Source organism: Bombus affinis, chromosome 8, assembly GCF_024516045.1.
Source record: "Bombus affinis isolate iyBomAffi1 chromosome 8, iyBomAffi1.2, whole genome shotgun sequence".
Lineage (NCBI taxonomy): Eukaryota > Metazoa > Arthropoda > Insecta > Hymenoptera > Apidae > Bombus > Bombus affinis.
This window is the reverse complement of record NC_066351.1, coordinates 9,385,880-9,410,694: the sequence shown is the minus strand read 5'-3', so window position 1 is coordinate 9,410,694 and position 24,815 is coordinate 9,385,880. Positions and strand designations below refer to the sequence as shown.

The following is a 24,815-nucleotide window of genomic DNA, read 5'->3' as shown; positions in this document are numbered from 1 at the left end:
ATAAAAATTTGCACAAAATATTTTAGTTTATTTGCACAAAATAAACTAAATTTTTAATTTATTAAAAGTATCAATCATTATTGGATCTACCTTATCTAACGGAAACCGTTTTGTATGGAGTCTTGTAAAGTGTCATCTACTTGAAAGATGAAAAGTGAAAAGAAAGAAAAGAAAAGGAAACAGTATAACGAAATTTGATCTAATAAATAGTACACGTGTGTATTTAAAGTTTATCTCAAACTTATTGACCAAATAGTAAAACAAAAAATAAATCGTTGTATTAATGAAAAATCACATCTTTTATGTCTTATAAATGAAATCGACAAATTGTACTCGAATGTTTGCAATTGTATTTAACTGTACGATAATTATATATTCATGGTATATTCTTATTATTTTTATCATTAAATAGCTATTTTTAGAAAATTTAATATCTTTTTGTTGTTTGCAATAAATTCTTATGATATTTGATATACAATATACACATGCAGCATTTCATAATATATTTACATTATAACTCTTGTTGAGTTTTGTTTACATAATACTGTAGAAATAAGTTAATAATTAAGTTTAATAAATTTAAAATGAAATTATTAAAATGTTACGATCTTTCGATTTCAAGTATTCACGTACGTATCTAGAATTTCACATTTGTAACTGTATATAAGCGAGAATAAATATTTATGTACTTAACTATGTATGATATATGATTTTAATTTCACACATAGGTTCACAGTATATTCTGTTATAACGAAAATTATTTCACGATGATGCATTAAAATATTTTTAGGTGTAATATCTTTTTATTGAATAAGGAAGTTATGATAACGATCAAACAATCAATAAATGTACGCAATACGTTTTTGATTTAAAAAATTCCCGAATAATCTCGTTCTTTCTATCTGTAACTTCTATTCAGAGAATTTATTCAAAATATTATTTAAATAACGCACAATTCTGGTTTTCGTGAGAATCACTCTGAAGATAGCTATTGTGGGAAATAACGCATGCGCATCGCGCATGTACATTTCAGTAGAGAGCAGTAGTAACATGGAGTATATCTCTCTGAGCCACGTTTGAGCTTTTAGAACACAGATCTTTAGCTCATACCTCTACTATACACATGTTTACACATATGTATTTAGACCATACATAAACGTGGCGATATAGGTTAAATGTTTATAGTCTATGGTGGACTAACAGTGTTTTGCAATTCGTAGTTTAGTAATCTTTTGATGGCAGTGTTTCGAGTTGCGTGGTGCCAACGTCACTGCAAACATGAGTGGTAAATCACGTAAAGTGAAAAATCCATTATTATCAGCTGCTGGTGAAGGCTTTCCGTTTGAAAATTACACCGAAAATGCATTTTTGATGCCAGTTACGCCTGCTACACCTGCGGTACTCCGCGATGGTGAGTCTGTTAATGAAACACCTGGGTGGGGCTCTCACAGATTCATATTTTCCTAATCTTGACATGTGATAAAATGTATGAATGACATTTATCACAAAACTAATCATCATTATGTATGTTTTCTTGTTTTTTTGTTTCATTTATTTTCAGGTATCATTCGCATCTCAGCAAACATCTGTGCATGCATAATGTTTGTTACAAGCTGAATGTCAGTTTATTTCTTACTAGATTAGAAATTGTTTTCCAACCTAGATACTTTATTTACTGTACTCAATGCTTGTACATATGTTGCACAATAAGTATAACTGTTTATTGAATTCTAATGATTTTGAAATTTATATCAGTTTTGACCTTGTATGTATTTGTATGTAATTGTAAAATAAACCAGTTTACCCTTCCTTTTCATTAATTGTGCAATACAATGCAATTCTATTATAACATAAAGTTTATAATAGATTTTGTACATTAAGTTTTCCACTGTTCCTTTTGTTGAAATTTGTTTAATTTACAATTACATTAAGTTGCAATTTATACTTTTACCATTAAAATTATAATGCTATAAATTTAAATTGAATTTGATTGTTCTTCAAATATTAAATAATAACATTGTGTCTGTATATAGAATAAGGTAATATCAACATTTATTAACAACAACTTATGTACATTATTGTAGATATAATTAACAGAAATGTATTCTAATCTAATGTTAGTTTGCAATATTAACTTATATAATAGCAAGAATGAATACAAACTACATCATACTGCGATATATATTTTAGTACTGGTAAAGAATTAGAAAGTAGTCCTTTCTGACTGCGTAGGTGGTCTTGATCCATATCGTTGTGTATAAGGCAAGTCATGACTTTTCCTTTTTCGAATGCAATATATAATTAAGACAGTGATCGCAATAATGAATAACAAAGCTATCAATGCTCCTACTGTAATAGCTGCAATCTCAGCTTCTGATAAGTTGTTCCATGCTGAAAAGATTGGTCGTATTTGTTTTATTATGAAAGATACAAATTCTTCATTTCTCCATAGCTATATTATCATGTTTCTTAGAAAGTAATACAAATTCAGAAATATGTTTCTGATATGGGTGCTATAGAGTGTTGCATATTTTGTTCAAAGTTCATATTTATTTATGAAATAAGAAGTTATATCAATAAATGTAACAGCAATGATGCAATAATTACCTGTGACATCTATTGTTATAGTGCTGTAATTATCTAATAAATCTATTGCCATAATTTTAACTGTCTTATCACAACACGTAGCAGAATAATAGAATGTTACAGGGCTTCTTGTGCCGCTAATAAATTCTGTACGTGGGTAAACATTGTTCAGTGATGATATCACACGTTTCAAACCTGTATAAAATATTTAACATTTTTTTTTGTAAAATTCAGAAAATTCAGTATAAATAAGATAATTTTTGTTCTGAATACCAGTAAATTTGTACTTCATAAATTAACCATTAGAATATTAGAATATTTAGATTAGAGTTTAGAATTTAGAATATAAACACAGAAAATTATTAATAACACTGAGTAGAAAAAAACTATTTAGAAACTTTAATAAGTGCGACGTATTTAAAAATAATGTTTAGAATTAACTTAATGCGATTAGACCAGCAAGTATAATTTATTGCTAATTTCGTTTGTAATGGAAAAGAAGGAAAAAATATCGTTCGTTCTCAGATAAAGCATTGTGTGAAATTCAATTAATACCTGAGTCGTAATCTTGAATTGTAATGTCGACGCTCCAACGGGATTTATAGCATCGGTCTTTTACCAATTTTCCAGCGCAGTTATTATTGAAAGAATATTCAGTAGTTGGTTTTACATCATCGGTTAGCTAGATATTGTGACGTAACGTAATCAAATTTATAATGAAATGTTATCATCAAATTATCGTATTAATAGAAAACGTTATTTGATAAAAATGTATGTTATTGATAATAGCAGAGATATTAATATTTTCATTCGTAAACTCTTCATCAAAAACATTTTATAAATGAAGTTATATATATATAGAAATACATTTTATAATGTTAATAGTTAAAATTAAAATTATTTAGCATTATTTTATGAAATCTTATTAAACCACAAAGAATATTTTAAGTTGCTACATAGTCTGTATTTTTATACAATATACATTTGCAAATATATTTACACGACTTTTATTAATGATTTAATAAGCGGGTCTATCGCAAAATTTGAAATATTCAAGATTTTGTATGCTTTAATAAATTACCAAATGAACATTTTAAATTTTAAGGATTTATTTGATAGTGTTTTGTTTGGAAGATATATATTGTCATAATTAATCATTTTTGTGATTAACTTTTTCCAATGATTACCTTTGAAAGTGATCCTTTTACGTATAAATATACAGATTTTTCCTTTATTTCGGTACCCAAGATAAACAACGTGACAGTATTAGCTGTATCCGGTGCAGCATTATCAGGTACAATCAAATCTACCGCTACGTTGCTCATCTGTCCGGGATATATCCATGTGCTAAAATATAAATAATTAGTAAATAATGAATAGGTTATCATATCGCGTAACGAAAATCGACATGGTGCTAATAACTGGGATGGTATTAAAATTATTCAACAACCAAGCAAAAGTTTTGTTCATTTTTTCACTAACATCTATAAGTCTATTTGAAATGCATAAAAAAATGTATACAATCTTTTGAAATTGTTTCTATGTAATTAATATTATATGATATTCTTATATAATAGTTTAAATATTTTTATTTGACTTTTGTTATTATCTCATATAATCTAATTATATAATTGATCATACGATGATATTAATTAATGTTATGAGTCGAAATGAAATTCATTTTTCATGATCAAGCAGGAACAGATCAATGAGATTGACGTATGAAGAAAGGATCATACGTATGGATGACGTGTACTTGATAATTACGCATGTATATAAAATAAAACGTTCATTACTTGGATATTAGCAGAAGACAACCTTATTCATTGTATGTCATTAACTTATAAAAGTTAAGTAAAAGAAATAGATTAGTCTTGACTTATCATACAACAATGGTTAAAAAATAAAATAAAAGGGAGACAGATAACTTAAAATATAATTAATCGTTAAAGGCTATCATGGGTGAAATTCGAGTATAAACATAATATAACTTACTAGGCTGGTTGAATGTTGTACAATCTGAAAGGAGTGCTCTTTACTCTGAATACATATCTGACAGGCAAAATACAACTGTTCATCACATCAAATACTATTCTGTGTATCGTTCCTGGTGTAACAAGCAGATTGCTATTTCTGTTTACTTCTATAAGCATTGTTTTCTCCTCGATAATATTTTCATTAGCATAGTTTGCCAATTCCTCGGATAGTTCACGATTATCTAAAGTTTCTATCATCCTCATAGATGTATCAATATTTTTTTGTATTGGTGTTCTGATATCAACGTCGAGGTTATCGATTACTCCAATAGAAGATTTTTTATCAGACTTATCCCATTCCTGAATTAATGATGTGTTATGTTTTACCATGTAAAAGTAAGAATTGCAAGTGAAATAAAATAAAATTAATTTCTTTCTGTTGACAATATGAGGGAAGTAATTATGTGTCGCTAATTTTTTTGTTTTATTTTGAATATTGTTCATTTACGATTAGTGAATGTAAATTTGACACCTCATTGAACCGATTCTAAACTACGTAATTACCTCGTTGTATCATAATTGAGAATAATATTATTCATTTACTTATTATTAATGAGAACTTTATTTTCTTTACCTCTATTGGAATCATTCTTTCAACAAATTTCTCATTCGAAGAATTTGAAGTAACAGTTAAATTTTTATCAATATTTACGATAGTAACATACTCATACAAATTAAGCAGCATGCTTTCAGTACTAGAAGTAATCATCGACAAATCGTATTCTGTTGAAATTTCTTTCCTTATTTGCTTATTTTCATCTCGATCTTGAATAACATATTTTAGTGATCTTTCTCGTGTTATCTTTTTATTCCCCACTAATTTGTAATTACTTGTAGCATTCAAATTTTGTTGTTCAACCACGGTTATATCAGAATTAATCGGCTGGAAAAATGTATTGCAGGTTGGTGATGTTTCAATACAATTTCTAGTTTCAAATATATTCACAGAATGATAGTGGCATATTTAGTATACGTTACCATTATTTTATCATTAAATGTCTCCTTTTCATCTCGTGGTATATCTGCTTCTTTTTTAATGTTTGAACGATCATATCTATTCATTTCATCGTTGATGTTTCCTGTAAGAAAGTAACTTTGATTTTATTATAGGGTGGTATGAAAGAATTCGAATATGTTTCTCAGTAGGAATTTATATAGGAATCTGAATTAACAAACAGATACGAATTTCGTCTATTTAGAAGATCGAAACGGAAATATCCGTTTACATTTTAAGTAATTCTCTTTCGTAATAATGTATGGATTTAAAAAGAGTTTAAATATTTTGAAAAAGTCAAGATCTAATATTTAATATTATAACTAACATCTATGAAATACTCATTGGAAGTAACTTTGAATTGTTTGCTTTCTGTCTAATATTAAAAGATGATATACTTCTCCTTTTTATTTAGATTACATTAACTTGCTCAAGGTAAATGCATAGATTAAAATTTGTGTATGATTATTATGATTTAATTGTTTTCAATGAGATATTGAATGCCTATATTTCAGTTCTGTGTAATTTTCGCAATCTAAACGAAAACAAACGATATGACGAGCATGTGTGTATTTATCACATTTGTTCGAAAACGTTGCATCTTTGGTACGTTAATTACAATATCTATAACATTATCTCCTAGCTAAATAGCAATGAACTAACGTATGTAAATTCTTCAGCTGATATCAATATTTTCTTCAAATTATTGTCGTCGATATCTTCTACCATTGAGAAACTTAAATAAACACGTGTGTGCATTAACGTAATATGTATTGATTAGAATTGTTCGAGAGATAGTAGAATCGAATTCGTTAGAAAAACATTTTTCAATTGTGTAATATCGTGCGCAATATTTGAATATTACTAACTTGAACTATATTTCATTTCAAATTCGTAACATTCAAAGTCAAGTATCTTTAAACTTATTTCCTTTTAACTTGTATATAACTATATACCTCAAACTAAAAGATTGGTCGATATACAAGCTAAGAATTCCTCTCGAAACCTATGCAAATTCTTTGGACAATTTTGTCAAGATAATAGACAGTATATACTTAAAAACTTGAAAAATAGTTACTACTACAAGTAACTAGAAGCTAATACAAGCTTCCAGTTTAATTATCATCACTAAAAATAAGTATTCTTCTTGCAGTTATATGTCCAATGTCTGAATCACGGCGTAAACGACAATTGTTATTAGCAAATCACGTTCCCGTAATAATTCGAACTTACGACTTACGGTTTGTTTCTGCAGAAGCTATGAATTGAAACTTAGCATTATTTCAATTTATAGCTCCTATCTCACTAGTTATTTCGAACGTATATTTACGAAAATTTATATCTTTTGTGGAATCAACTTAAAAAATAGAATCTCAATAGAGGCTTGTTCCATCTTTTAAGTATTATAACGGATACCGTACTGTGTACTTATGTTTTGTATATCTTTTGACATTATATAATACATTCTTTTTATTCTGTATTTGTAACTTTCAGTTTGCCATACATGCATAATCATTCGTATTCTAATAATCACATTTACATATGAAATAGTTTATTCAATACAACATTTCTTCCTTTTGAAAGAGGCTCAATCAGAGATAAAAAAAGCCAGGTGTCGTGCAATAAGATTTAAAACCGCCAACACATTCATCGTCAGTATCGTCGGTGAGATGAGACTGAATAAGACGACGATACATCAGACACGAACGTGTTGATAGCACTGATATATCAAGCGAGCACGTAACGCGTACGAAATCAGAAACAAAGCACATAGTCAAGGTACAACCAATTTGGTAATAATAGAACAGCACATTTGCAAATGGGTTAATTACGAATGCAGTCTGTTTCACAGAAATCGTGTTTTGTGCGTTCCCACACGTGTACTTAATTTTTTCATTGTATCTGTTCGATTTCGATGATTCATAAAGAAGAAATAAAAAGTAGGAGAAGGAATTGGCGAATCTTGATCTTCTCTTCCTGCATCTCGCGTGCGTCAGTTAAACGCGCGAGCTGGCTGATCAAAGGGCAGCTCGCCGTCGCGTATTGCACAACTTTTCGTGTATCTCTGAGCCAGAAAACAACGTTTCGGTTGGCAGTTGTCAGATGTGCGGCGCGTCGTTAGCAAGTCTCTTCAACGCGTTACGACGTGGTGGCAAATACGAACGCGACGGCGTTTGCCGACAGTTCGCGATATAAGTTTACGTTAGTTAGACCATCGGGGCCGATCTGTCGGATGTATGTGGTCTTTGGAATCTATTAAATTTCAAACGATCGCCACGTTTACGTTATTGTCGATTGATCGTCGTTTCATAAGGTTGCCTAGGTAAGCTCTCGATATCTTGGTAATTGAGAATTTTAATCCTTTACACTCGGAATGCCGGTTATTCTGATGCGACTTTTTCTGTGTCGTAAATGCGGATCTGGTAAACTTAGCCATTTCACACAATTATTAGGCACGAACTTTGTATTTAGGAATATTTTCTTTTCCATTCAGAAGTATTGTCACGTAATTGATTCAGATACATGTCAAAGGCGTTTAGAAAGAGCTAAAAAATCAAATTTGGAAGTGATAAGAACTCTATCAGCGAATATCTTAATTCTTTCAGCATTGAAGTGGAACATTTTAATTTATTCTTTTAATTAGAATTTCTGGTTTAAAATTCTTTCGCAACCACTCTTTCGAGTAATCATCCGAGTAATTGTTTCGAAATGTGCCACACTTTATAAATTATGCAATGTAAATTATATTTTAACGCACAGCTATATATAATATATAAATGAAGTAATCGTATATTTTTCATATGAATTTGGTATTTAATTGCCGTGGTAATTAAGAAAGATGTTAAAATTCTTCCCAAGTGCAAACGGTTCATTGCAACCGGATTGTTGTATCACAACGATAAGACAATAACCTAGTTGAATCATCGTCAGGGAACACCTCGGTGGTATTCGAACGTAACAAGTGCACTTGTAACAAGTGTTCTAGCCGCATGTTATGCAACAACAATGATTTTAGTATAACATCCTTGACAGTGATAGTAATAATGATTATATCTACTTAGTATCGCTTTTTTCGTTCGTGTCTATACGATGCTATATATATCGATGTTGAATATGCGATCATCTTTACATAGACGGCTGGAGATTTGGAGACACGTGTTAAATACATAAATTATTTTATTGTATTCGTATCGATGTTTTCCATATATTGAGATAATTTTATGCACGCTGTTCGCAAAAAGTAATGCGTAATTTGTATTCAGCTTTCTAAATTTAAATACTACTATTTTTATTTATTTTATTTAAGGTCGAGCCAATCATTTTTTTAATGGCCATTTAAATTTAATATCTGTTTAAAAGATATGTTTTTATGCACCGAACGTTTCTGGTTGTTTGGGTATATTCGTAACGATACTTTCTTAATAAAAATTTTCCATTTATGGGCACGATATCGTTGGATGCTTATCTGCGGGTAGAAAGATCCGAATATAGTAAGCATTTTGGAATATCATGGAAATAGATTTTTCACCCAGTTGTTTATACAACATCGTATCAGTGTTGTTATATCTATTCCATCATACGTTTATATCATACTTCAATCATTTTACTCGTTTTTAATCGTGACATTGAAAAAAAAGGGATGTTCGTTAACGACTTAATTCTAAATATATAAATGTTTTGCAAATATACTTTTTAGATGGCATTTCGTCACAAATATCGTTTAATTATATTTTGAAACAAAGATTTCGCGTGAATTACATGATTTTGTGCAAACAAATGTTTTGTATTTAAATCTCTTATACATATTTACATTACCAGTCTTTGTAATTAACAATTGATTTAAAATCATACGTGTGGTGTTGCTATTAATTCTGAAATTCTTATCGTTGTACAATTTAATGTATACTACTGTTTCCGTGATATTATATAACTTTCGAAATCTAAGTTCCTTTCACTCGTATGTAACAATTTCCTTTCTTATTATTTTCTTTATTAAGTTGCACATCAATCACAAGTATGAAGTTCTCTTTTGATTTTCCTCAACTGTACTTCGTTTTATTTTATAAAAAGACTATAAACTTTTTAAATTTAATAAACGTATCAACCATATATCTTAACTAAATACGTTCAAACATTATTTTCTTTAAAACGACGCCTTAAACAGAAAAAATATTGTACCTAAATTTACACATAGCAAACTTTCCCGGTCGATTTTCTCAACAATAGAGCCTTAAAGGAACGAAGTCTATTCTATATCTTCGATCTATTTTTTCACGTGGAATCATCCCTTCTCGATTATACCAACGAAGATCAAAGGGACACGCTGCATTTCGATAAACTAAAGATTCAAATTAAAAATTCTCACTCACCGTTCGATGATAGATTCGGCGAAAACAGTTTGTCTGCGTCATTCTCTTCCAGACCCTGCACGACAAAGCGATATTTTGAACCTTCCACCCCTACAAGTTTCATCCGCCACTCGCCAGATGGCGCATTCCGTGTGTCAATTCTCACTCCGTCCGGATCTCCCTTATGCGTCCAAGATATCGCTGTTACGTCCGCTGACACTGTTGCGTCTGTTAATTAGAATATACAAAGTACGTGCACATAGCGATCTGTTTCGCGAGTATTTTCCATCTTTGGCTGTATTCGCGAGAAAGACGTTCCTCGAGTATGCGAATAATATTTCGGGATGGTTTCGAGCGATCTAACAACTTGACGAGAAATCGACGATAAACACGCGCGGAATAATAATCGCTGGATACGTGTGGCGATAATATGACGATTATGGGTGCGAAACGAGGAGAATCGTTCGCTGTAACGTAACGAATGCGGCCGGAATTCTCCGAGACGACTATGCGGTCGATACGATGAACGGTAGGCTGGTTGAAAGTGTTCGTGAACGAGGAAAAGCCAAGGGAAAAGACAGTGGTGTTTCGTTCGATTGAAAATCACTCGTTAAGGTGGTTTCTAAGCGATTACGTACATAGGTGACTACATAGGATCGATCGATTTACTCGCAGAAGATTCGTGTTATTTTTGCTCTGTGTGGGAAAGTGTTTTAGGGTTAGCGTAAATGGCTTGACAGCGTTTGCGAGTTAATTCCAAGCGTAAATGGAAATTTGTACGAATATCGGGAATAAGTTTGTTGTAGAAGAGAAACCAAGGTAGAAGCTTTGTTCGATCTGAGATCATCTAAGTGACTACGTGGATAGATCGATCGTCTTATTTGCAGGAAATTCGTGTTATTTTTGCACTGTGCGGAGCAGCGTTTTAGGGTGAACGTAGTTGGCTCGTCAGTGTTGCGGGTTAATTCTTAATCTATGGAAATTCGTATGAATATTGTTAGTTTTATTGTGGAAGAAACACCAAAGATATTGGGAGCAAAACAGTGGCATTTCCTTTGATTTGAGACTATCCCTTTCAAGGCAATTCTAGGTGAGTAGGTGAATCGGTCGTTTTACCTACGAAAGATTTGTCAGCGTTAAAAATTGGACAGTGTTTGCGAGTTAATGGTGCATAGGGGTGCGTGGAAATTTGTGCTATATTGGTTAGGCTTATCGTGTTTGTAACAGAGTTGAGAATTTGATATGAAGCTAGTGAAGGAAAGAAAAAAGAGATATCACAATCTAAGATTAGTAATTTAAAGGAAAAATAGTTGGTGTTTGTGGTCTTCGTTAATATGTTAACACAGTGATGGGTACTTTTTGAACATAGATCTATAGCGATATAAATCGTTATCTTGCCATAAACGGAAACGTAGATGATGTAAAATGACAATTTGCTGTGTATATGTCAAAGAAAACTGTACCCACGCTAAAGTGACCGATATCTTTTTTAGTACAAGTGTGTTGTTCATCAGTTACACTTTTGCCGATACGACTTTGATAAGTATTTGTTATTAATTCGTGCAGTTTTTCTCATTTACATAAAACGAACGTGTTAAATGAAATCTTATGTTTCGCGTGTAATAAATATGCATACAGCATAAATAACACGGCACATTAAACATGGACATGAAAATTGCCGAGTGCTATTAATTCACCTGCTAATCTACGTACTAAGGATCGAAGATTATTTTTAGTTTATAATGCATAACTAAATTGGCCGTGTAGTATTAAAGCACGTGGCTCGAGCTGCTATTGCGTCGACGTAAACGGATTTACGTTTGATGAATTGGTTAATTTGCTGTTAATTCGATTTATCGAATTGATTTCGACCTGCTGCTTCTCTAAAATTTAATCAAGCGTTTAAGACAAACTTACCCATGGGTATTTGAAGCAGTGCGTTCGAAACGTTTCCATCGATGTCTACGATGATTCGATGAATTGTACTGTTCACTAGGAAATTCATTTGCGTTTGTCCGTTCAAATTATATTTTTCTGTTATTTTTATCTGTAAAAAAATATTTAAGAAACACTTGTTATATTGTTAAATATATTTAAATATATGTAACTGTATATTCTGCTCAGACATTGACAGTAATAAATATATACAAAAAAATGTTCATTAAATTATTTTATAATTTAAAATAAAACAAAAATTCATATAACGGTAACATTTTGCCAATACAACGGTATTTGTATAATACCACTAATTAATGTCCCTGCTATAGAATATTCCTTTTCTTGTTGTTACGGAGAATTAGATATATAGATGTAGTTATTCTGTTGTTTATTTAATTAATTTTAAGACATAACCCGAGATCTATAAAATATTCATGTGATTCGGATATTCTGTACGAAGGATTAGTTCTAATTTTCGTTGTTTAAAATATGCCTGGTCTGAATTTCACGTTTCTCCCGTAACATATACATTTCGTGAATAAATTTAAAGTAATAGAAATAATAATTACGCCAACAGGATCGATGACCCTGCTCCGATCGTTTTTATTTCTCTCGTTATTTTTCACGTTTGGTTGGAACTCCTCTCTGTCTGCGTAATTCGAGGCAGTTCCTGTTTCAGTGGTGTTACAATTTAGGTCAAGGTAAATCTAAAAGCATAAAGAAGACGATGAGTGCTATTTAAACGGCAGCGCTATTGTGGAAATTTTGTTGAACCGTACCTGACAATTTTTGACGATGTTATTCAAATTTCGTGTATCCGTCGATTCTGTTTTTAATAGTAATTGCGAATGATCTTTTGGTCGAGGTTGATCTAAAATATTTCAGCATGCAAGTTACTTTCTCATAGGTTTGTTCCTATTTAATCAATTTTATTGAAGCTTAGTTGAAACTGCGTCGAAAGTAGACAACTAAGCTGATTAGTTTGCTATACAATTAATTACTAATTACATAAAAACTATGATAGTATAAATGTCAATAGATTGGGGTTAGGTTAAAAATTAAATCCATAAAGCATGACCGTTTTACAGTTTTCACATATTGTTTTGAAATTATAATTACTTTTTGCATGTTAATGTATCTTACCTAACATATTTACGTCGTCAGTCCAAAAGACATTGATATATTGTTTATTAACTCCGTCCTTGTTGTATCTATCAATGCAGTACCTTTATGATAAATTTTATTTTATTATTTACTATCTTAAATACATGATAAACAATGTTATTTAACATTTAATATTGTACATATTAAAATTTTCTTATAATCATCAAGTGCACGTAACGTACGACTTAAGATCTAATTTCTACGTTTTTTATAAGAAATGTGCTTCAAATTTTTTGACAATTCCACCAAATGTCCAAATTGGACAAATTGTGAATTTCAATAAATAAAAAAAAAAATTTTTTTTGAAATTGCCTTTAGAAATATGTTAATATACCGAGCAAGTTTAAAGTCACTTTTACTGATATGCGAGCGTACAGCATTTCGCAACAATGTGCGTTTTTAGTTACTTCAAATAGGTCGAATACATAAAATTCATTAGATATATGTAAATTTTTGTAGTTCATTGCATTAGATATTTATTCAGTAGTTTTATTAGGTTCTTGGACAAGTTACGAATTGTCGGCTATTTGTCATTAAGATAAGTCGAATATTTCAGTACAAGTTGGTTGCGTTATCACTAAAATAGTTATACGAATGATTTTTGTGAAATTTTTCTACATTTCCTCTTTATTTTATATCCCATTCATAATTATTGTTATGTCGCGCAAGACATTGCATTTCATCCCGCGCTGCTTGGCAGCTAACGGTCTACGTGCCGTCCTTTAAACCCTCAATAAGCCCAAGGACCCACCATAAACTTGAACTTCTAAAGTCATTGTTCGCACATATACCTGACGTTAAGCTATTTGCCCGGAAAGACTTTCTAAACCCAGAAGTGTTTTCGGCCGGCTTTTAGAAAGGTCCTTGGGTTTAGTACGCGCTCTTAAGAATTACGGGGAAAGCGGATAGTAGCCTAACGTAAAAACCGGAGATCTACCTAACGGAAAATTCGAGTTTTCCCATAAGCAGAGACTTCAATTAGTAACATTGGTAGGAGATTCCGTCCCCTCTCAGCACTTATTAATATCGACTAACCAATGGACATAGCAGGTCATTACCCTCACCTTACTGATGAAAAGTGTGAGCAACGAATCCGTTTTCTTCGCTCAAAAACCACACCCACACCGAGCTTTCCTCCGTAATTGCACGAGAGCAAAGAGTGAGTCTACTTCATACAGTCAAAATCTGGTCATTCGGTTGAGTCAAAGTCTGGTGGTCTGTTCAGTCGCCATTTCTATCACAACATGAGGGCCTTCATCTGTAACTCTCGTCTACGTTCTTTATATCGTACGTAATAGTGTAAATCAGTGGTGTAATAAAATTGGAAATATTCATTTTTATAACCCAGTTAATCGCGGTGTTATACTACAACAACCACCCCTATTATCCTAATCGAAATAAGGGGGGTTGAACTATTCGTGGTGTCAATTATTACAATCGTAACGGGAATTTACGACTCTCGTTGGCGTGTTTTCTAGCGACCGTATCTCCCCGCGATAGCTCGAATTTATATTTATGAAGAGTGATTACTTTGAATACTTAAGTCTTCTCTTGAAGATATGAAATATGTTAAAGATTTCACTGTTCAAGGAAATTCAGAAAGTATACAAATGCAAGAAAATTGATGTATGGATTTAAAAATACTCATGAAAAGCCTTATGAGCATCAAAGAATTCATTCATCACGTCCCAATTAATGATTCTTTGATCCTCGATGATTCCGTGCAAGAAAATTCTAAAGATCAATTCTTAATAGATCCTCGCGATCACCTCACCTGGAACACGCGTCCGTAGAGGAAACTAAAATTCCATCATCACCGTTATTTTCAAATTGTTTAAAAACTTCCGTATCCACTGAACGCTGTATTGAACGAATCCAATGAGGTGCCTGTGGAGCTTTCGAATCTAACGATTGTCTGAAAAGCGTCCAGTTTTTTCTCGAATCTCCATCGATACTTCCAATAGGATTCACAATCGACGTATCGTCGAAAACTATCGCGCATTTGATACACATCAAATAACAAACAAACAAGAACCAGAAACACGTTAACGCTGACATGATATCGTTCGATGTTTCGGGAACACTGTGGTCAGAAAACTCGTCGTAAAAATGTGGCAGTTACTTATAAAGTTGCGGGCGTAGCCGTTTACAAAAGGGTAAGGTGTCTTGTCAATTAGGTGAACGATAACGTGGTCGCAAAGTAAATGTAGGTGTAAACGCGGCATATTGCACAATCACAGGTGTTTGATGTGAACGCGTGTACAGGATGTGAGATCGGCTATAGAAATCGGTAATACGAGATCCGACAGGATGTCAGCACAATCGTACGCGTAAGAAAAGATACAGGCAATTATCTTTGCCATCGGGATTTACGTTCATTGTATCCTGTCCAATATTGACAGTTTGTGAATAATCCAGTCGAGGTATCAGCTTATTGGGGGATTCACGGTTAATATAGCAAAGAATGAGATTGTGGATGGCTTTAGAACTGTAACAGGTTATGATTGCTGAGCTACGTCGTTTCTACGTCATGTAAATAGAGAATTTTCAGGAACTTGGGTAATTTATATGGCGTTGCGTCAGATTTTAAGCATCGAGATTAAGCACGCAGGTTTTGCTTCGTAAGAAGACAGATTTAAACTTCAGATTTTATTAAAGATTAAAGATAGAGCAGGGTTGCCTGAGATGTTTGTTATTCTGTTCGGTATTAGTGCGAGGAATTTAGAGCGATGAAAAGTTAAAAATTATGCGTTCCTTGAAAAAGCGAGGTAATAGGTTTGTATTAAGGGTATTTGTTGTGATTAAAAGGTTGATATAGCATGTATAATTTTTGTGCAATAATTATACTCGAGATATTATTGTTTTACATAAATAAGGAATTCATTTGTTAATTTATTCATACGTTAGATTTTATTAAATTTAGATTTTATTAAAGCTATCATGGTTTTCATGATTTACACGTATAATTCTGTCTAATAAGATAATATTAGATTCGTTGCTCTCTAACATGTATGTGAATAATTTGTTTTACATGAAATCCAAACGTATTTTAAGTAACAATTGTAGAAAAATATAATCCTACTCGTATCATTATCAATCTTATTATTCACCATAATTAATCTTGATTTATTTTAGAAAAGAAACACTTGCGAAGAAAATTATCTCTATATCATAAAACTGTTTTATACTTTCTAAAATATCGTCAAATTTTGTTTTCAGCTGTTGAACCGAACAACTTCGTAGGTCAGGAGCCGGCGAATTTACAGAATTCAACGACATCGGGAACTGCAGCCGATGCGGATAGTGAATTCACGCCAATACCCTTGCATCCTGAAGAAAGCAAGAATCCACCAACGAGTCAGCCAACGAAACAAGGCTACCTCACCTCCATTCTTTCCTCCTTGCCGAATTTATCATTGTCATCGATTACCGGCGACAATTCGACATCTCAGGCGAATCAAGGAATCGAGAAAGCAACCGGTGTACAGAATACAAATCCTTATGTGCCTTCGCATGATCGTAACTCATTGAGGGATACGTCACCTCCTGTAGTCGCCAATTTTCACGATCCCCGGCGCACGAATTTTGCAGGATCCGTCGAAGTTAATTCTGGAATTAGCGGAAGTTTGTCAGCCCCGCCACAACCGACGGTGCCACCTACGCTTCCTTCGTCAACAAATGGTAAATTTATTAGATTTTTTAGAAAGTTACGAATATTAGGGGTATCCAGGTAATTGGCTTAAATAAATAATATATAATATAATAATCCTTTTTCTTTCGTTTCAGGATCCATTTCATATCGGCTTGGCAATCAAAGACGTCTTAAATACGCACCGCCGCCTGATTTAACATCAAACGCGTCCAAACAATATTCCGCCCCGGTAACTCAGCCGTTAGCCATATCGAATATCGCAACACCTAATATATTCAATCCAAACGAATCTATCGCGCCAGTTCCAAGTTACCAACCCGTTGAAACGTCGATTTCCACCAATTCACCGTCGTTACAACGTTCCACGCCGGAATATCTGTCACAGGCCAACTCTTTGCAAGAGTCTTTTAGGTCCAGTCCAGTGGCAGCAACAGTTCCTTACAGCTCTACCGGCACTTCGCGAAGTATAACGCCTCAAAATCAAAATTCGGGTTCCGAAACTGTTCCTGTCGTCGACAGACCAAACGTTCCTCTGTCGTCTGCCCGGACAATTCCTCTGCAAGTTCCGGATCCGATTACTCCACAGAATACTCCGGCCAACGTTTCTTACTACGCGTTTGATGCATACGCTGGTCAACGAGATTTCCCCCCGAAGACGGTCAACTTAGAAAAAGAACCGGTGGTAACGAAGAGTCAAACAGACTCGCCTTTGCCAGTTTTGAAGGATAGTACTGTGAAACCCAGCGCGGAGGCGAAACCTTCTGTAACCTTTGCGCCAGTGTCTGCGGTTCAAGTTTCGGAGAAGTTGGAACACTTGCTTGCCGAACGAAAGGAAGATTCACCAGATTTACCCACCGAGACGTCAACGAAAGTCGAGGAAAGTGAAAAACAGTGTGAAATCACTGAGAGTTTCGACGATATAAATTTAACTAGTGCTGAGGACAAGTACGATTTACCGAAATCTGACGCGTTGAGTAATGCGTTTGTAAGACAGGAGGCCTCAGAGGCGATACAGCCAACGGTACCTTCGCAGGAAGTGCACACAGATCTCGAAAAGTTCGATGCACCGCAGAGTCATGGTGTTCCATCGAACGTGCAACCCCCACAACAATATTATCAACCCCAGTCTTTCGCATCAAGTGGTGATTTCTTTGTGGGAAAGCTGCCAGACCAGAGGTTGAGTTCTTCTACAGCGGTTGCTTCAGTCGCCAGCACATTCCCCGGTCCCTCGAACAATTTCGCACAATCTGCGAGCTCGTTCTTCGCTACACCGAAGGAGGATACCAGCTCGTTTCCTACTTTCCAGTACAAAAAACACAGCACGAATGCCCCTGTAGACGTACTTTATTCAGGAAACGATTTGCAACAAGTGTCGTTTGGTAGTTCGATCGATTCCAGTTTCGCTATTCCTTCGATACCCGCAGCTCAGTCGCCGTGGGACGGTAATCAAACTTCTCAGACTGTGATTGCAACATGTAACGCGTCTGCTCAACAACCGCAACAGCCTTTGTTTTACAATCCCGCACAATTTCAAGAATTACCGCAATACACACCTGCAAGCCACTTGTACGGGCCACCAGTGCAAAATATAACAACGAATCACGCTCAACACTATTTCAATAATTTCGCTGGACCAGCGCAAACGTACGATATAACGAGTGGAATTGGCATCGAATTTCCTACTACGCCTCCTGTGACGGCAACCGTACCTGAACCCACAGGTTCGGCTACGCTGAATCCAGTTCAGATGTCAGTTAACCCATTGGGTGGACGCGACAATATTGACGGTTTTCCTAATATTCAGAACTTGGTGAGACACGCAATCGTATTTATATGATATAATTTGTATTTTATAATAATTCCGTGAGATTATTTCCATCGCTATACTGCTATCTTTTTATGCACTTAATGAATGCCTACATTATACAAAAATATACAAAATATCCACAATAGAGTACTGTTTGTAATTTCTATTTAAGTTTTAGCTGTTCATATTAAGATATAGATCCGCAAGTCTATCCATAACCATTATCTAACTCATAAGAATAATATAGTCTTTTAATCCATGATCGTTCTATTAAGAGAATATTTTTTATTTATTCCATATTTTATGTATTCTATATTTTGCGATTAATTTTAGGTTGCTGACTCTATGGATAAACGCATGCAGTACAGAGAAGTGTACCACCATTGGTTTTATCGCAAGAAGGTGGAACACAAAGTGCTATGGCTTCCGTTCTCCATGCAAGACAGCTTGCGTTTAGAAGACGTTCACAACTCCAGCGAAATCACTCCTGAAACGACAGTTGCTACTGACGGAGGTCGTTACGACGTGGACATTTTACGTCGTCAGAGATCCCCCGTTTATTGGAATGGAGAATCGACGGAAGTGAGACGATGTTCTTGGTTCTTCAAAGGACCAACCGAGTCAAAATACGTACCTTACGACGAAAGCATTGCTGCCAAACTCGAGGAAGAGTACAAACAAGCATGTCTGTCGAACAGTTGGAACCGAAGGATCGACTTGAACAGCGGAGAATACATCATCTTTCACAGTGCCACAGTTCAGGCCCATTATTTGACAGCTACATCACCAGAATTGGCAGCTTCGTGGGGCAATAGCGCGGTAAATTATACATATTACTGTATCTTTTTCTTGTTGTGCTGTTTTTTTATTTAAACGTACCATTTTCTTTTTTTATTAGTATTCTGCTGTATCAATGTCTTATTAATGTGTTATGGAATGTATAGTATATGGAAAAATTAAACTGAGATCGAATATATTAATGCATTACAGTCTGTCGTTGGGTGTAGAAAAGTTAATTTTGAAAAGTAGATTAAAATTTAAAAGCAAGCAAAAAATTAATATTTATTTGATATCAGAAAGGGTTACCATAAAAGAGTATTGCTTTTTAAAAAGCATTCGGAATTAATCAATTTTACTCTACATTGTTCTTTTTTTTTGTTCATATGTATAATATTAATGCCCCATCGATTGTATACTTTTGTCTAATTGGAGATTAGGAAAATTCATGTATACGTCACAAGTTGTTCAAAGTCGATTTTCCCAAAAACGATGTCTCTAACGCAATTTTGTTATTATTGATTTTCCTTTGTCCGTTTGCACTATGAATTGTGAGACACCTTGTATTAGATAATTATTTCGCATGTATAAATATATATGCTAATTCTGATGTTTATTTTATACTGTTGTCTCATACATTTGTATTTCGGGTACAAAGATTAAAAGTATTATTTGATCTTCTAGTCAACTAAATGTACAAATATGTGCACATGGATTATAATGTGTCTTAAGTAGTATGCGTAGAATTTTCAATGTGCTTTAACATTTATATTGTTTTGTTTTAATTATTGTGCTTTATCTTTTTTGTGTGTGTAGGATCACAATATTTTATACTAAACACTTTAAATAGATGCTTATTTTTTGAATGCCACACTTTTCCAGTTTATATTAAATGCTTGACATTTAAGTATTTTGCTAAATATTTTCGAAATATTATTATGTTAATTTTAGAATAAAATTTAAATTTGAAATAAGTTAAAAGAAAAGATACATCTTAAATGAAGTTACATTTTATGGAAAATAGTTTGTGGTCAAATAAAAAAGAAAATGACTTTATTCTGCAGGCTCTATAAATTAAGTATAACGCATAACTGGAAGATGAGTACTTAATAAATTGCATACTTGGCGAATTAAATATATTTTAGGCTCTTTGAACTAAATCTTTATTGTTGGAAGAGTTCGCTATAATTTCATCAGCATAGTAAACAATTTATAAAATAATCGTTGATTTTCTAGCTATCGTTCAGCGCAACATAAACTGTTATCTTTGCAGGCATGTCACGCATTCATTTTTATTCCGATTATTTTCTTTTTCATTACGCACGAATGGTTCTGTTGGAAATGTTGAATCGCAATTTGTCCAGGGCTCAGAGGACAGTGCATATTTACAGGGTGCTGGTAGTAGGCCTAAGGTGATAAAAAGAGGCCTTGACGAGTTCCACATCGAAGATGGCGAGCCTGAGAAAGTGGATCATCTTCTGTTCATCGTTCATGGCATTGGGAGCGTTTGTGACTTGAAATTCCGAACCGTGGAAGAAGTTGGTACGATCAGGATTATTTTTATAAATTTTCGCTATTCCTTTAAATATAAACTTATACTACTTCTAAAAATTCTACTTTCTTAGTGAGGAAATTCTGAACGACATGATAAATAAAAAATAATATTGCGTTAAATTCTTAAATGTATGAAAAATAATTTTATACTTTTGCATGATAAACAAGTCCTAGTACTAAAGCTTCTGACGCAATTTATTCGACTTGCCATTTTGTCTTATTTTTTTTCCAAGAAGCTTCTCGAATAATAAATAATAGAAATACATTGTAATAATTATTTGTATTGGTAATAAGTTCAATGTAATAACAATTTAATGGTGCTACTAATAACTCGTGTTATGGATTTACAGTCGACGAATTTCGAAGTATTTCGCTGCAGTTAGTCCAGTCACATTATCGAACCGCCAGTGAACAGAGAATCGTGAATAGAATAGAAGTTTTACCAATCTCGTGGCACACGACACTTCATTCCGAGGATACTGGGATCGATAAAAAATTACAAGCGATCACTTTGGAGAGTATACCGAAATTACGACATTTCACCAATGACACGTTGCTCGACATACTTTTCTATACTAGTCCCGTATATTGTCAAACCATCACAGAGACGGTTGGAAATGAAATAAACAGATTAGCCGCTCTTTTCAAAAAACGTAACCCGGATTTCGATGGTGGAATATATCTGGGTGGCCATTCTTTAGGTAGTTTAATTTTATTTGATCTCCTGTGCCATCAGAACCCGCTGTCGGATGATACATCGTGCGATGACAGTGAAAATAACGAAGAGCAAGTATGTAAATCATGTTTACTCGATTTTAAAAGGCGAAATTAAATAAAAAAGAGAATTTAGAAAAACGATCGAACAAGTTTTTGATTAAAGAATGCGCGAAGAAATCTTTTTATTTATTTTCATTTTTATATTTTGAGAAATGATTAATTTCAGAGAAATCTTTCCTGTTAAAGTTGCCGATAGAAACCAATTTTCATGCGTTGCTTGTATACCTATTACTCCACGCATCCAGTCAGAATTAATTTTTCTAAATTCTTGCAACTTGATTTATTATAATTACATTACACTTTCATATAAACTGGCAGTTCTGAAAATCTTACGGATCATTTTAAAAATTAGAATAGCACAGTTTTGGAAATAAATAGTGATATTTAAACTGTGTAAACTGTGAACAATAATTATTAAAAAGTTAATCATAAACTTTTATTATCACTCGATTTACTTTTAGTTTATAACGACAGTTTAATTCTGTTTGTTTCAGAATCGAGAAAATATCGATCCCTCAAAATTATCCGATCATGTAGCGAAACGACGTCTCAGTAAAAAGATAAGCTACGTAGTAGGTTCTGCCGGAACGGGTCAGCCTTATATACATTATACACAGTTACATTTTCACCCACGTGCCTTTTTCGCTCTCGGTAGTCCAATTGGTATGTTCGTGACAGTTCGTGGCATTGATATGCTCGGGGAAGACTTTGTATTACCAACGTGCCCCGCCTTTTTCAACATATTTCACCCATTCGACCCAGTAGCTTATAGAGTCGAAGCACTCATTAATCCAGATGCTCCTAAATATCGACCAATGTTGATTCCCCATCATAAGGGACGTAAGAGAATGCATTTAGGTGAGTATTCATTTGAGACCTACAAAATCTATTTCGGATCAATTAAACAATTTTTACTTCACATTTCAAAAGAGATATTTTAGAGCATTCTAGTAACATATTATTTGTGGTACGGTTTTATTTACTTGTCGTGTCCTTATATGCAATAAAATTCATTCCAACATTCTTTCAAGTATCTCTACATTTGTTTCCATTAAAAATTTAGTGTTTCCGTAAATTAATATAAAGTTAATTTATAGTTATGCATTTTCAAATTGTAATTTAAAGTAAACAGAGATTAGTACAAATTTACTAATATAAAACGAAACAGAATTCTTTATAATATTTTGTAAGAATTCCTTTTGAAGCATTTTCGCCCCTACTTATTGCAAAATATGTCACGGAAGTTTTAATGTGATAAACAATTCATAAATTGAAAATAGCATTCGACCGGAGATAAAATTAGAGAAATAAAAAATACGTAAAAGATGTTGCTATAATTTGTGTATCTTGTAGAATTAAAGGAAACAATGGCACGGGTCGGCGCGGATCTGAAGCAGAGGCTACTGGATTCCGTAAGAAGTACATGGAATTCTGTCTATCAGTTGGCAGTGTTTCACAGATCAGATAATAACACACTCGAGCGTGAAATAGATAAAGTTATGGAAGAACAGTTGCAACAAACAGTTTCGGATCAACAAACTAACGACGACATCGATGTTGAGCTTAAAGTGGGCAACCTAAATGGTGGGCGAAGAATAGATTACGTCCTTCAAGAAGCTCCGTTCGAGTACATTAACGAGTACATTTTTGCATTGACAAGTCACGTCTGTTACTGGTTAGTAAAATTGTTCAAATCGTATTAGAAGTTATTGAAAAATCTTCATTGAAGGCTTCATGTAAAGCTTCGTATATATAAATAGGAAATTAATTATTACTTAGATTACTCGACAAAGTTCTTGAGTTTTACAAGATAAATATTTTTTTATCGTTTATTTTTATTATTTATAATAAAGAGTTTAAAATAGTGTGTGCTAATATTTTCATATGTTAATTTATATCTTTATGAACACGTCTAAAGGAGTAGAACTTAGGCTGAGATTTGCTTGATCCTCTAAATATTATAGCGACTACTGTACTTTTTGTGTAGCGCTATTATGTGTAGTTTCTATGTTTTTGCACCTTTAAATTTCCCATCGATGTAAACGCACTCACACTCTTCCAATGAGTATTTTAGGTACTTTGTAGAAAATTCTTAATTAACTCGAAACGTTATATATTTCTGTCTAGGGAGTCTGAAGATACTATGCTGATGATTTTAAAGGAAATATATGGCTCCGTTGGCATTCAGACAGACGCACAACTTCCACAGCAAACGTTGTGCGTAGAACGGCTGTCCCCATCGCCAACCTTGTCGTCATCCTCTAAATGTGACGGGATACCGCCTATGGCACGTGTCATTGGAATGAATCCTACTACACCTATATCTGAGAAACCTGTTAGTCCACCGCCTAAAAGTGGATTTGTTAAAAAGTCATGATCAAAATGGAATCGCTAAGTTTCCTGGGAACAGTTCGAGATAACGAAAGGCAGAGCGATGTTCAGAATCATTCAATCGCTACTTATCAGGTTGATGCGGGCATTGTACCTGACGATAACGCTAGTTACAAATTTTACGATTACTAAGAATCAAATTTTCCTGTTTCCTGAGGAGATGTTATCAAATCTGTGCTATAACGTTGTAAAGTATTGTCCAAGTGGATTGTTCCTCCGTGTGTTCTCAAATACACCGTTTAGATTCGTCGACCTATGTGACAACGTTCAAGTATCAAACGATTAATTAAAAGCATCGTGTATTAAGAAGCGATTTAAATGAATCATGATATTCTAAGTCCTAGGCGAACCGTGAAAATTATACATATAGGATTGAAGCGTTGGTCTTAAGTTGATATACACGGTACGTTGTCGCACTCTAAAGATATTGTAATATTCATCGAAGGAATTCGAAGGATACTAACATAGGGCAAGCGAACGCAAGTGAGAGATTTGTAATGCAAAAAAAAAGGTTATATATAATATAAGGATTAATCGCATATTGTTTATTGTAAATATATGATTTATAAATGAATACAAGTTAAATAGACTATGAAGTTTTTCAAAATGTGCTTGCATTATGAGAATTTAACTCTACGTTCTCATTAATGTAAGAATTTTAATAAAATACCATATTCTTCTACTTGTTAGATTTATTATCGTCTCGCACCTTGCCCCTCCATACGTTTTTATTTCTTGTATGGTATGGCCACTTTTTCATAATCTTTGTATTCGTTGTCAAGTTTCACTG

General features: G+C 33.4%; 2 protein-coding genes across 5 annotated transcripts in view; one reads left to right on the top strand and one right to left on the bottom strand.

The window, feature by feature from the left end:
- Positions 1–1,031: 1,031 nt before the first annotated feature.
- Positions 1,032–24,707, top strand: LOC126919545 (SEC23-interacting protein-like). 3 transcript variants are annotated; one of them, XM_050728909.1, is made up of 9 exons: positions 1,032–1,411; positions 16,287–16,748; positions 16,854–18,529; positions 18,860–19,345; positions 20,695–20,845; positions 21,208–21,647; positions 22,129–22,492; positions 22,988–23,309; positions 23,762–24,707. In XM_050728909.1, the coding sequence occupies exons 1-9, from the start codon at positions 1,279–1,281 to the stop codon at positions 24,009–24,011; spliced, it is 4,284 nt and encodes a 1,427-aa protein (XP_050584866.1). In that variant the 5' UTR covers positions 1,032–1,278; the 3' UTR covers positions 24,012–24,707. The 3 variants fall into 3 exon arrangements, with proteins under 3 accessions (XP_050584866.1, XP_050584865.1, XP_050584867.1); XM_050728908.1 differs by having other exon boundaries at positions 20,668–20,845; XM_050728910.1 differs by lacking the exon at positions 1,032–1,411 and adding an exon at positions 14,051–14,354 and having other exon boundaries at positions 20,668–20,845.
- The window catches only part of LOC126919550 (uncharacterized), a 143,759-nt gene continuing 120,979 nt past the window's right edge, over positions 2,036–24,815 (bottom strand). Inside the window, exons 1-13 of one of the 2 annotated variants that reach the window (XM_050728922.1) lie at positions 14,842–15,136; positions 13,047–13,129; positions 12,683–12,774; positions 12,473–12,610; positions 11,883–12,012; positions 9,987–10,193; positions 5,601–5,701; positions 5,197–5,505; positions 4,582–4,922; positions 3,774–3,933; positions 3,142–3,268; positions 2,608–2,781; positions 2,036–2,391 (exon numbers count right to left, since the gene is read on the bottom strand). In XM_050728922.1, coding sequence (XP_050584879.1) covers positions 2,204–2,391; positions 2,608–2,781; positions 3,142–3,268; positions 3,774–3,933; positions 4,582–4,922; positions 5,197–5,505; positions 5,601–5,701; positions 9,987–10,193; positions 11,883–12,012; positions 12,473–12,610; positions 12,683–12,774; positions 13,047–13,129; positions 14,842–15,125 — 2,334 coding nt within the window. In that variant the 5' untranslated portion in view covers positions 15,126–15,136 and the 3' untranslated portion in view covers positions 2,036–2,203. Of the gene's footprint in view, positions 2,392–2,607; positions 2,782–3,141; positions 3,269–3,773; positions 3,934–4,581; positions 4,923–5,196; positions 5,506–5,600; positions 5,702–9,986; positions 10,194–11,882; positions 12,013–12,472; positions 12,611–12,682; positions 12,775–13,046; positions 13,130–14,841; positions 15,137–24,815 lie in introns of those variants that run through there. The other variant, XM_050728923.1, reaches the window with a different exon arrangement.